A 14,306-nucleotide genomic window follows, 5' to 3' on the forward strand; every position below is an offset into this window, starting at 1 on the left:
ATCTGCGAGAATCAAGATATAGTTAATTTAGGGACAAGTTTCCCAATTTAAAATTTTGGGAACAAAATGAAAATCAGAATATAGTTGAAGGGCGCAAATGAAATTTAGCTTGTATAATTGGCACAAGTAAACTTTTTAAATTAACCCCAAAAAATCTCCAACAATCAGCTCTTAAAATAGTTAAATCATAAAGGGTTCTCCAAAAGAATCATATATAGCAAAAGATGTCAAAGAAGGACATCATAGTTCATTAACATGAAAACTATGTTTGAAACCCTAAAAGAAATAGTTCTCTACATTTTTGTTTTGTAACAGTGGAACAAGTTTGTGAAATTTTACTCCACAAGTTGATGGTCATGAATCAAGGTAATTTTAGCATGTATGAAGTTTTCTATGTTCGGGCAACACAATTCGTATTTATGAGAGTATTAACCTTTGTTAAGCACTCATATGTAAGTGAAAACAATATAAGGATATGTTATCTTATTCGTGATGTAAGGAGATTAAAGATAAGATTGTATCAGCAATATTATCTTCTAGTTATTGGTCGCTATGCACATAATGATATGAAAAATGAGGTTGAATGACTAGATATGTTAAAAATACTGTAACACTTTTTACAAAAAAAATCCGGTATATAGATAAGCAAATATCTTTATATATACTGTTCATGCAATAACTGTATACTCTATTACTTAAATCAAAGTGTTGGCGACGTACAAACAAGTAGTGCATTTAAGGAATGAGATTGAATTGGTTGGTGAGTATCATAGTTGTGTTGTGGAAAGTTGTGTTAAAAGTTGTTTCATTATTTCTAAGTTGGTTTAGTTTCCACTAGAATAACATAAATGCCATGGATCATCTTATCTTTTTGATGAATATCTCCAAACATTCTATCTTCAATGAAGCAATTTCGATTGGAGAAAAAAAACAAAGAAGTTAATTACTTCAAATTTCATGGTCTAGTTGAATGAAGACATATTCTCAAAAGCAACTGCAATCTGTATAAACCAGACTAGTTGGTTTTTCCTAAGGAAATTGGTTAGAATAGGATGTCCTCTATGCTAGTCATTTCTTGCAAAGATTAGAGCTATTGTGCTCGTGTAATTTACATAGTGTTCTTTTGTTTTTCCATCAGATTTGGACTAGCCATTTTTGACTGCTTTTTATTGGTCTAAACTAGGAAATTAGAGGGCTAATTATACTTTTGGCCAAACTTCATATACTAAATGGGAAAATTAGTAAAAGTGGTCCATTCACAGAATATTGGGACAAGAAGTCAAATTGTCCCAATTACACTATTTAGAGGTAATTCTTTTTTTTCTTCTTTGGAATAGAGGCACCAGTTGTTATGTTGGCTACAGGGGAGCACTCATAAAATTGGCAAATTTCAAACAAAACCCTCTCACGGTTATGTTCAAGTTTCCAATGATTGATGTGTTTGCTACAGAGCCTTGAGGGAACTGAAAGGCACCTTTGCCATTGAGGCCTTGTGCAGAATCAAGTTAGTTGGGGACCAGACAGGACTTTTAGGGGACATGTCCTATGTCCTCCTATAAAGAGATGAGATCACCACCATGCATAGATATTTGAACATCAATGACTCATCTCATCCATCTCAGTCAATATTGCATGTACACTTGTCAACATTACATCTCTTCATCTAAATTATTTCTAGGAGTTTTTCTTTTCTCTTTTGGCGGCTTATAGTGATTGTACTATTTTCTTGACCATTGGTCATTTTAGGGAGCAGGGAAGTAATTGCGCTTTCCCTTGAATGGTCTTTGGTGCATGATGTTGTGGGAGGACGACAAGGACTAAGACAAGAACGCATTTGAAACATTTGATAGATCTTAAATGATTTATACCCTAGCCAAAGACTATTACGTCTCACTTGATATAGGATGCAGGCCCCAAGTATCCCATATGATCATTTTCTTATAGGATCATTTTTTCTTTGGATTGTGAAATTGCTTCTAGTATCAATTTGAGACGCTGTAAAGATAAGAGGATATGCATTGTTTGGATTGGTGGTTGGAATAATTTTAGAACCCTTTCCTGAGGTTTCTTAGGTAACAAAATAAGCCCAAAATATTGATGCATGCGAAATTACATTTGAATATCGTACAAAACTAGTCTATTAATTTTTTTTAAAAAATCTGTTGCACAAAAAGTTCATCCCAAGCTGCCAAATATGGATTTAGTGCTAAGCAACTTTACTTGTGTGATTAATAGTCTCCAATATCAAATTGATATGGGTGCAGTGCTTGATATTTGTATCATCATTTTTTCTCTTAATTTTCCCATGATTCTCATGCAACTATTGCCCTTTTTTTTTTTCAATGAAAAAGGAAGAGGAAGAGTTGGGATATGAATTAGGCCGTAGAAGAAGCTATTTCGTCAAACCACAATAATAAGGTAAAAAATTTGGAATTCATCCAATAAGAAGAAGAGATCATGAAGTTGCATTTGGTGAATGATGGTAAAAGTTGTATAAAGTAGGATGAAATTGAAAGACCAATGGTTGGGATGAAGTTTTTTATGAAAGGAGTTAAGCTTTTAAGTGAGTGGGAAGGAAAGACTGATGGTTGCGGTTGATGTTCTATTCTCATTTGATTTTTTACTTCTCTATGAATGGGTCTAAGTCTAACTGGTATGTGAGGGTTACTTACGTAAGTTTACATCAGAAGGGAGGTAAGTGTGATACACTCTTGTAACTATCAGAAACTCTAGGGGAAGATTTCTAAACTTATGAGTTTTGTAATCTCTAACGTACAATTTTTCCACATATTGGTTCTTGAATAGTGCACACATTTCACTATTAACACATCTTTTTGTTTCTTAACTGCAATTGAAATGTAATTAAGGATCAAGAAAGAAACAGTACATGCACTTCAATAATGGCATACATACAAAGATACATTTTGTAGTTAAAAAGGGAATTTGCCAAACATGATTGCATCTCAACTGTGATTTCTGTCACCATCTAAGGTCTATAAGGATGAGCCCGGACTTCTTATGTGGATAAGATTTTTCCTTTTTAAGATATTTTACAAGGTTCATTTGGTGCTACTCAAAGTAATACTACTGAAACGAAAACTTCTAACTCATATTACTGTTGGTAAGTGGTAACTCAATTAACTATTTGCTCATGAATTAAGATTTTCACAGACACCAAAGGCGGATTTCACCAAAGTCAGACAGTTAATTCCATTTGCCCAATTGCATGGACCAGATTCTTCCATTTAACGTGTATATTGTCCAATTTAATGCTTGAAAGATGTTCAGATGACGGTGAAATAACCTCTTTTAGTGATTGTCTAAGAGATGAATCGGACTACTTGCTTAAGTGCTAAAAGAAAACTGTTATATAACATCATCAATATATATAATCAGCTATATATAACAGTTAAAATGGACACAGCTGTCTCTTGAGTTGGTCAAAATGATAAAGTTGACATCATGTCTTCTTATCAATTCGAGTCCAAATCTTTTTTGAGACATTTGTATGTCGCATAGGATTTGTCTAGTGCTTCTTACCTTTTCGTGTGATTGACGAGCTATTATATGGGATGAGTTTTTTTTTCAGTGTGTACTCTCAAGCAGCAGTTGCGAATTTTTATTGTTTGTATTGTACCCACCAAATTTGTATTGTTTCTTTTGATCTGTCTGATTAGGAGCGGTTCTTGCCTTGGCACGTAAAGATGAGATGTAATGCATCATCAATTCTTATACTAATTGTAAATCTGTTTACCCACCAAATTTGTATGTTTCTTTTGATCTTGCTTGATGAGGAGAGGTTCTTGGCATGTAAAGCTGAGATGTAATGCATCATCATCCTTCTTTCCCTCTCCTCTGTACCCCATATATCAGAACAGGTGATGCTGTGAAGTGAAATGGACCCCAACTTCAGAAGTTCCAGACCCCTATCATTGTCCAATCTTTTGACCAGAGCTATGTGCTTCAATCCGAGTCTTTGACCCTATCTATAATCCCTAGGCCTGGCCCTAATGAGCATCTTTTTTTTCTCCTCTCATACTGATGGATGTCTTTTCATCCAAAAGGAAGGTTTTATGTGATGGCTATGCATTCTAGTATGGAGAAAAAGCTGAGACTGTAGAAGTTAATAAAGGGTACCATACCCTACATCATCAGCTCCACTAAGAAGACGAGCCCTTTATCATTTGCCCTCAAGAATTTTCATCCTCTCAACAAACAACGTGTAAATACGTTCCTGGTTTATCTCCTCCAGAACAAGAATGTTAAGCAGGGAATTTTGATGGATGGATATTCATGGGAGTGAGAATATTCAAAATTTCAACTTTTTTATATAGGAATGGATAAACAAAATGAATTTCAGGGTGCTTACCTTCCTGATTTATCTCCTCGAGAACAAACATGCTAACCAGGGAAATTTAATTGATTTTTATACATGGGACATTACTTTTTTTTTATAGGGATGGATCAACAAAATGTATTTGAGTATTTTTATTGTGTTTACTTAACTGGATGATGTATAGATGATTGCTTGTACCCTCTAGAATTATTTTATCAACATCTAATACACTGATCTTGGATTACTATTTGAAGTACCTCACAATGAGTAGAAAGTCAAGAAAGAGTAGTCTTCCCTCTCTTTTAGCTATGTAGCAAGTTGCTTATGCAAATGCTAAGTAAGATGCTATTAAAAGCTGATTTTTTAAATAGTACATAACTAGTGTGTACGTTGAAAAAATTTCTCTGTTTTGGATAGAACACTTAACGAAAGAATCTAATCATTTATTTATTTTACTATTATCACATCATAAAAAGTACTATAGTGTATATGAAAAAAATTAATTTCTAAAAAAAATGCAATCCAAAGGCAGCACATCTAAATAATTTGCGTAAGACTATAGTAGTTCTTCTAGAATTCTGGCTTTGGGAGACAGGAGATTTTCTGGAGTTTGGATTGCTATTTTTTAGAGTTTTGTAAAAAAAAATATACTATAATAATTTGACATATGTGAGGTTAAAAGGTGATTGAAAAATGAACTCTGGGAAAACGTAAAATTTTTTTTGGGAAAATGGCTTTCCAACTATAAATGCCTTGATAACCACAACTTGTGGCTAGAGAAGCAATAGGAGAAAAGTTTTAACTTTGGGAGAAAACATAGGAGAAAAGCTAACCTGGAAATATCTCTCTAATTTTAAGCTTGAGTATGTCATAAGATAAAACTTTAACCCCCTCAAGTTCAAATTATCATGAAGATAATCCTCTTAAACATACAACTAGTACCTCACATTATACAATGGATTGAATTTAGTACATATTTACTATTGCCAATTCCAGTAAATTGTCGGCAGACTGATTTCCATATGCATCAGCTCTAGCATCTTCCTTCTTAGAAACAACAAATTTGATGCCAAGTAACTAGGCCAGAGGATTAATTTCACCTTTGACTGTACTCCAAAGACCTTAACCATTAACATCAATTCATCAAATAATCTTTGCCCAGGTTTGTCATACATCTGCCTTCCTCTATTTCTAGAACAAATTTGTCATACATCTGGCTTCCAACTCTGTCTCCAAACTTCCCTAGAAACAGATTTTTACACCTCTACCTTTTAACACTAGCAGTTACTATATGGAAAATTACTATAGCAGTATGCATTTTGGGCATCATCTGGCAATACTCACACACAGTGCAAATACAGCCTGAATGCAATTCATATATATATATATATATATATACTTTCTATGAGTACAAGTGCAACTAAAACTGCCAAAGAGGCTCCGACATTGTAAATTGACTGAAATTTTTAGAAGTAATTACATCAACTTTGTGTGTATGCTTACACTTAGTTTATGTTCATAAAATTTTGAATCAAAGAGATCCAACATATATTACATCCAATCCAGATTGTATCATTCATGATAGAGGAGGTATGCACGTTGGCAATATAAACAGAGGTTCTACAGGTTATCACCTTTTGTTCTCTTCCGTTCATTCAAAACATTAGGAAACTTCGTCAAACTGATAAAGTTATCAACATGCCCTGTAACAAATTAGTCATTCTCAACTTGCTAAACTTTCCATCCACATAATTGCGTATCATCATGTGTAGCAGTCTTAGTGAACTGATGTATCCTTGGACAATCCCTCGGAATTTGAAGAAAGACTTAGAGGTAGCCACAAAAACAGAGGATAATTTAAAAGCTAAACCTGGCAGATCTCATTCACCATTCTGCAAAAAATATTCATCTAATAACAACGTTCAACTTGCTTTCAACCTGATCTCTAACTTTCCACTATAAAAACATAAACAAGGTCATTAGTATCGAGAAAACGATAAAGAGAGAAGGTGGTAAAATAATAGGATTCTTGAGAAGGAGGTCTACCTGCAAATCATTTATTTCTTCATCTGTGAGTGACCGCTCCATAGAGCGATATACAATCCTATAGCAGTGACTGGTCATTCCTTTCTTGTTGGTGAAGTTGTCTATTAGTTTCACCTGGCAGAGGACATGCATGATTATGATCACTCTGGGGCACAGACAGCTTCCTAAATGGCACATATAGCTAATTCCACTAGATACAGGTATCCTAAAAATTTTCATTTTAATTTCATTTCTTTATAGATTATAAAACAAAATTCTTTACTGAGTCAAAGAGAAAGTCATTAAGTTAACGTTCAGCTTCCAAAAAAAAAGCAGAAAACTGATTCTAAAGTGGAGCATTTAAATGTCGTTTTATACAAGGAGATACTATTGAGAGATGATAAAACATTCTTGATCTAGATGAAAGCAAATTACTACAGAAAAAATAACCGTGTAGGCAATATAAGCATTTCTGTTACTATTTTTATCACTATTTGCTGGTCATGAAATATCACATCCAATAAATCGATCAATTAGTGTCCAAAGGTGGACTCAAGTATGATTGCATATGCATGCAGTAATTCAATGGTTATACACACACACACACACACACACACACACATATATGTTATTCGTCAACCATACCTCCTCCACAAGATCGCCAGCTATTCCTCTTACAAGTTCACAGAGATTATTTTCAGTGAATGAATCACTAATCCAGAAACTAATGTCTTTGTAGCAAGGAGGATACTGCAAAAATAATGCACAACAATCACTGTCAGAAGAACTGAGAAGGCTGCATTCTGCTCTGACCGCAATAGATTCAAGAGGAATTATAAGATACCCATGTGAAAATGCTAAGTTTGAAGTGCAGACTTTCCGAGTCATACCTTCGAAAATGGCTTAAACTTCACCCCTAGCTGTCCTTTGGAAAACTATATCAACATAAAAAAAATTATAAACTTTTGGATACATTGTGCACAGAAAAAAGAAACAAGATGAATTCGAAAATTACTTGAGAAGTGAAACGCTCATCATCAGACCAGAAAAGTCGAATGTCTGGAATATCAAAGAGCACCATTGCTAATCGCTCCAATCCAAGACCAAAAGCCCAAGCAACACTGTTTTTTCTACCATTTTGCTTCAATATTTCCTGCTCCGTTACACCGCAGCCCAAAACCTCCAACCAATTTTCCTACAGAAAAATTCAATAGATATTTGACGAATAAAAGTTGAAGACCAGTAAAAGCAGCAGCAATTTTTAACTGGTGCAACAATCCAAAAAAAAAAGATATGAAACAATCCAGGAAGCACAATATGTCAAATAACACTGAGCCTAATTGCCACTCCTGCAAAATTAAAATTGTGAATTCGAGCTTCATGTCCATGAACACCTACCCATCACTGTTCCTACGATGGTTGAAAATGGGAAAAAAAAAAATCTCACTGGCCCATGAAGCCTCTAAAGACTAAAGGGGAAAAAAAAAAGAAGTCTCTAAAGACTAAGAGATAGAATTTGTTAAATTTGGTAAAACGAAGACATTTCTGAAAAGTAAGTTATATCCAATATCTGCGATCTAGAAGAAAAGGCACCTGAAAATAGATTTCCAGCTCAAAGGATGGATCTGTGAAGGGAAAATACGTGTCAACCCAGCGCATTTCAACAGCACCTGCAAAGTTAAAGTTCTAATTTGAAGCAGTTTGTATTTATATCCTATTAGAACCGGCAATAACTGAAAAAAAAAGACATTTACAATATAACATAATTCAATATTAATGTCCAAATCAAAATCTCACATGATCCAGCCCATTGCACATAGTCTACACCAAAACACTCTCTTAAACATCCAATGTTATTGCAGAGAACAAGCATAACTGAATCTCTTATCTTTTACTACTACTGAGTTATAGACACCAATCCGCAGTTTATGATGACCAATATACCGTGCAGTCCTTGTGTTGAACTATACTTGATTTTCCAATTTGCAACAAAATTTTGCTTCAATGAACAGATGTACAAGTTCATGGTGCCACAGCACATAATTTGGTTGCAGAAACAGGTAGTTTTTTTCACAAGTATCTTTTCAAAGTAAATAATAAGCATGAATAGTCTCCACCTATTTATTGCTCCTACAAGAAACAAATATGGTAAAAATGAAAAACTTGAAGTACCCTCTTCAATAGAAGCAATGAAATAAGAGTCTTTATTATTGCAATTTTCATTTTAATTTTTCTGTTTTCATTCTAAAGGAAGAATAGTTGAACGCTTTTCCTCCATTTGTTTGCCTGGACTTCATTTCATGGATTTTCCAAAGTAAAAAGTTTTTCACAAGGCATTGATATTTTAGATAGACCAAAATTGATTCTCATATTTGTGCAATGAAAGCAAAACTGAAGATATACCAAACAAGTGACGCGCCAGTCCCTCAAGGCATTTTTTGAGATCTCCAGCAGCATACGAGGTACCATCTGTCCCAGATCCCTCCCAATCATGAGGGCTAAAAACCCGGAGCCCTTCCATCTGCACTAGACCAGCAAAATTCATCAGAAGATATACCTTTGACTTAAAGGAGGAAATCAGGAGAGAACCATTTATAATGTCTACAATAAGAAGAGGGAAACCTGATGGAATACGGGGTAGTGAGTTGAATCGATCGAGTCTCTGCGATAGACATCTCCAGTAACAAGAAAAGTGGAGTGCCCCTTACTCAATAGCTCAGCTTGATGTGCACTTGTATGGCATCTCAACACAGTTTGAGAATCCACATAGTATGTATCATTATAACTTCTGCTGACATGGTCAGCAGGAACCAAGACATCATCAAAGTTCTGCAATAAAATTTGTGAAATCACTAGACTAGAAAAGCAGTTTTGAAGAGAGGAAAGGATACAAAATCAGAAAGTTCACACAATGATGCCTTAAATATTCATCACATATATGGAACTGGAAACAGATCAGATGAAAAGAAGATAAGCAACAAATGTTCATTTGAGCATAAACAGGCCATGATATCAATAACAACTAATGTATCAGAACCCTTGTGTCTCAGCAGGAAATACCTCATATTAGACTACTCTTTGGTAGAATAGCCACATGATTCTCATGTGCACGTGTTTGCATTTAAGAGATAAAGGCAGAGAAATAGACACCAATTGAGAGAAAAGGGGCAGGGTGGAGAGGAGGAAAATTTATCAAAATGGTGCTGATACTAGTCTCAGTTGAAGATTGTAAAGGGCTTCACTTTGATATTTGAATACATCATCCTAAAGCGCCCCCCACCAGCTCTTTTGCCCCCCTTTTTAATATCCTGAGACATTTATCTGAGAGCTTTCAGTATACTAAAGTGAACAGCAGAAGAGAAAATGCAATATTCTACAACAATAATGGTGGACATGTCATTCAGACTGTCTTTCCAACTAAACTAGCTTGATGAGGCATCAATTCGAATCCAGACTTCATGCATCTGGAAGTTCACTTCAGAAGAATCATATACTTTATCAAGTTAGTGGCAACTACACAGTCCTCTTGAAACAGCACAACAAGGATGGATAATCAACTCATTATCCTTTTAGAGAAATGGTAAAAATGAACTAGTCAAAATACAGAGATCCTTCTAAATCTTGAAAACGTATTACCTGTTTTATTTTGCCAGTCTCTAAGATATTCTTATGTGATCTCTAAAACAGCATCACAGTAAATATTGTGTCTGTTTCTTTAAATTCCATCGACTTCTAATGCCAATGATATTGCATCATATCATATCTGCGTGACCTCATTTCTAGTTTTTAGGCCCACAAATTTTTTATAACTAACATTCCTCAAAAGATTAATCAGCCAAGCAATATCATGACTTGTTTAGGAATTTAAAGACTATCAGGATATTAAGTTAATTATGATCCGTATAAATTTCCCCATGCTAACCTTTTAAGTGTCTATACCCAGTGCCAGATTTGTATTGTGAAAACACAAGGCAAAGATGGTACATAATCGACATAAGATTAGTCTGATTACGAGAATCCATTACATATTTTGTCGTTTCGAGTCCTCCAATATGCCATTTCATGCATTATCTGTATTCATCATGATTAGTAAAATCACCCATATACATTTATCTGCATGCGCCAGCAGCCTACTCATTTAATCTGTCAAATATACCCATGTTAAGCCTCTTACAGCCTATAAGTTCATAATCTTGTGCTAACTAGGCTGTTGCTTAAATGTTGCTGATTCCTCTTTTAGAGATAAATCACACTTTCAGACTTTTCTATACTCTGAATGTCACAAAGATGAAGTAGTGGAAGGTGATGGAGCCCACTTTAATAAATAGAAAATTTCAATGACATGGACTTCATATTTCTCATGTTTGGAGTATAGGATATAATTCTTATTGTTTCACAAGGTACGGGCAATCCTTTAACAGGTTCGTTGAAGTTACTTTATTCAGATGTGCCTTTAGCAAACAATGAATATGAAGCTTAATCATTAGTTTGTGTGTCGCCACAAATTATAATAATCAGATTATCCAAAATTTCTGCATCTCGAGTTGTTTGTTGCAGACTGCAGAACTCTGGGATACATATTCTACCCCTAATTAATGGTAAAATAAATAATTACTTCATATGCTTTGATCAAGTTTGCCAGATTTATTTGAACCATAGAAAGGATTTAAAAAAAACTCCCAACCACAAAGACTAAGATTAAAATTCAAAAGTACTTAACACATACATAAGAAACTCCTTGACACTAAAGTCCTTGATTTCACTCCTCTAAACACAATGTCCCGTTCAAGGGGCAGGTGCCATAGAGAAAGTTCTAGAGTAGGGAATGCAAACTTATAGACAGCTTAAGGGAAAATCCTTTGCTTTGTCTAGTCACTTTTCTCCCACTTTTGACAGCATCAAGATGAAAGAAAGAGCATTTACCTGCATAAAATTTGCCAGAGTTCATAATGCTTTTCATTTTACCATGATGTACTCTATAAGAAGAGTTCTATCTGATCTTTCTGTTACCTACAGTGCACCAAGCAAGGAAGGACCAGACTGAATTCTAAGCCACATTGCATGAAAGTTAAGAGATCGGTTCCATCTTATTCATGTGATGTGTATTGACTTTATGAAATGTGAGGATGGTATTTAAAGCCATTATCAGTGTTGGAAGACCTTAAAAGAATCTACCTTTACTGCAAATATAGGAGGCATGAGAGTGTATTGTCTCATACCTCCAGAAATGAAAACACTCTGATCATTATTTAGCTTACTAAAGCAAAAACCACACTGACTCTCTGTGCCAGGCCTCCTCCATCTGATGTCTAACTAAAAGCCCATCCCATACCTCATAAACAGCAAACTTATCTTGGTCGCTTAATACTCGATTCTTAGCATGGAAATTCATTACCCAATCACATGTTTTATTTCGAAGACTTTTCTTACACTAAATTCTGAACAAAAGCACCAGCATTTTTGTTAGTACCAAGTGTCAGGTTTTCTAGAGTTAATCTACCTAAGCCCATGCCTTGACTTAATTCTAGATGGAGCTCAAAATTTACAAGCCAAAGCTGATAGTCACAAGAATAAATTTAAACCTGAGTTCTATATGAATGTATATTAGTTTTTCTTCATAACTTCTGTCTAAAGGAACCTGCACTTTTGACAACTTCAATAGGCATCATAACAGGATAAAAGATCAATACAGGAGAAACTAATCATGCATGTAATGGAATCATAACAAAGGGGAAAAAAGTAGTAAAACAACTTCTCATAAAAAGAAAAAGATGCCAAGCAGCACATAAGCAACAGAAGGCAAACATGCTGCAGTTGTAACAGAAAAGAATATTATAACAAGGCAACTGCTCTTTCAAGAAAAGATTGTAGAGAGCGCAAACCTGTTTAACAGAAACTATTGGGAAGAGATCATCAAACTTGTCGAATTTGTTAGGGTAGTTGGTATCAAAATAGTCATAGATCACATTCTTAACGATGCCAATTGGATGCTGATCCCTCCTGTGGAGTTGCATTCCAAGCTTAGAGAATATGGTATCTGGAACATTATTTGTTGGGTCATCTCTCACGATTTCTGTAGAATCAATTATCGCTTTAGCACGCTAAACCAAGAACTGATTCAGAAAGCAAGAACAAGTAAGCAAGGCACGATGAACTAACTAAATCAGTAAAATTGAAGAAAGCAAGGCCATAGGAAGCAGCATTTGCAATTACAAGAATCATAGACAAACCTTAATGGATCAAGCACATAAAGAAAGGGGAAAGATGATCACTTTACTGAACAAGACTGAATATCAAACACCAAAATAGCACCAAAGTAGTATTGCCACTCTTCAAACCTTTCTAAAAACCCCAAAATTATTTTAATTTTATGACTTTTCACCAATTAAACCAAATGGTTTTTTACTGACCAAGAAAAAGACCACAAAAGAATGACACTTGCAAACCAATTATAAAAAATTGCATAATAATGCGCAGCAGAAAAAGTGAAATTGCAAAAGTATAGAATCAATATATCAAACAGATTACAGCCCATCAAAACAGAAGAAATTCCAAGCCATAACTTCGCAAAGCTGCACCGGCCCAGATGATTGAATTGTCAAACAGCGAGAAAACTGTACATTATATATCGAAAAGATGCAAACTTTAACAGGCCCAAATAATAAAAATTCAAGTTCTTGAAGCGAGAGATGACCTTCTTTGGCAACTTTGACGCCAGCAACTTCAAGAATTGAGGCCACTGGTGGCCTCCACTTCGAACGACCCAATTTGTGTGCAGAAAGAGCGGGAGAGGAAGTAGAAAAAGAAGAAGAAAATAACAAAGGGGTTGAAAGAGCAAAGCTCCTTAATTCATTATTGTGGAGGAAAAGAAGAGAGGATCTTGAAAAGATGGTGGAGGAGTATTGAGCAAATGTTAATGCCATAACCAGAGTGAAGTTTGCCCCAGCAACGCAACAGAGTGGCAGTGGTGAAGTAGGAAGCCAGGGCGGATATCCAATTTTGAAGTTCTAATTTTCTTTCCTTTTTTCATCAGTATTTCCAAGCTACAAATGAAGCAGGGTAGAAATTATTTTCTTTTGAATTTAAGAACCTTTTTTTTTTTAATTTTCCAATGTACAATTCCACTGTTGATAGTATCGAGTAAAGTTTTTGTCTAATTTCTTCTTGACTAATTACTGACTTTAAATAAATTACTGGGACTATAAAATTGTCAAACATAAACTGGAACCAATATTTTGTGCATACAAGCAATCAATTTGCACAGTTTTCGGTTTGGATTAACTATTTTTGGAGGTGTTTTTGAAAAAATTTACTATAGCAATGTATATGAAAAATTGTTACTATAAATTTTTTTTTGAAATATTTGATAATATATTGTATGAATGAAATATTTTTTAAATTATTATGTATTACTGTAATACTGTATTTGAAAAACTTGTTTTTAAGAAAATGATCAATCCAAATGTGAGCAACTATTTTGGTGATGGTTACTTCTGTTTGAGCGGTGGTAACCAAATCTGCTAGTTTTGTTTGATTTGCCATTAAGAGTCTTACGTTGGTTGAATTTTGGGGGCATTTCTACTACCCTTCTTGACACCGTATTCATGATTATAGTTCATGTATCTTGTTGAGATAAAGAACTAAATAGGTAGATAATAAACTATATTGGTGGACACAACAAAGATAAGGGACCAAAACGGTGATTTTCACTTTATTGTTATTCACGTTTGGTTTTGCATGAATTGTGAAAAAAGATGTTTGCTTTTCTCCCCCCACTTCTTGTTAGCTTTGCAAAGGAACCTTACTCTGCCCAAATCTTTCGATTCGCACGTTTTATTCACACACTACAGTTGCTAAATAGTTTTTTTTTTTATTTCAGAGCAAACTTCCCGTTTAGATTGCTATTTTAAAAATTTTTGTAAAAAAATATATTATAATAATTTAA

General features: G+C 34.5%; 1 protein-coding gene across 1 annotated transcript; it reads right to left on the reverse strand.

Annotated features, from left to right (window-relative positions):
- Window positions 1–5,751: 5,751 nt before the first annotated feature.
- LOC113709369 (phenylalanine--tRNA ligase, chloroplastic/mitochondrial) lies at window positions 5,752–13,376 on the reverse strand. Its single transcript, XM_027232119.2, has 10 exons — window positions 13,056–13,376; window positions 12,244–12,434; window positions 8,984–9,190; window positions 8,765–8,882; window positions 7,955–8,031; window positions 7,377–7,556; window positions 7,252–7,296; window positions 7,007–7,111; window positions 6,383–6,496; window positions 5,752–6,292 (listed from the first exon to the last, which is right to left on the reverse strand). The coding sequence occupies exons 1-10, from the start codon at window positions 13,282–13,284 to the stop codon at window positions 6,242–6,244; spliced, it is 1,317 nt and encodes a 438-aa protein (XP_027087920.1). The 5' UTR covers window positions 13,285–13,376; the 3' UTR covers window positions 5,752–6,241.
- Between the last annotated feature and the right edge of the window lie 930 nt (window positions 13,377–14,306).

This window comes from Coffea arabica, chromosome 9e (genome assembly GCF_036785885.1).
Source record: "Coffea arabica cultivar ET-39 chromosome 9e, Coffea Arabica ET-39 HiFi, whole genome shotgun sequence".
NCBI classification, from domain to species: domain Eukaryota; kingdom Viridiplantae; phylum Streptophyta; class Magnoliopsida; order Gentianales; family Rubiaceae; genus Coffea; species Coffea arabica.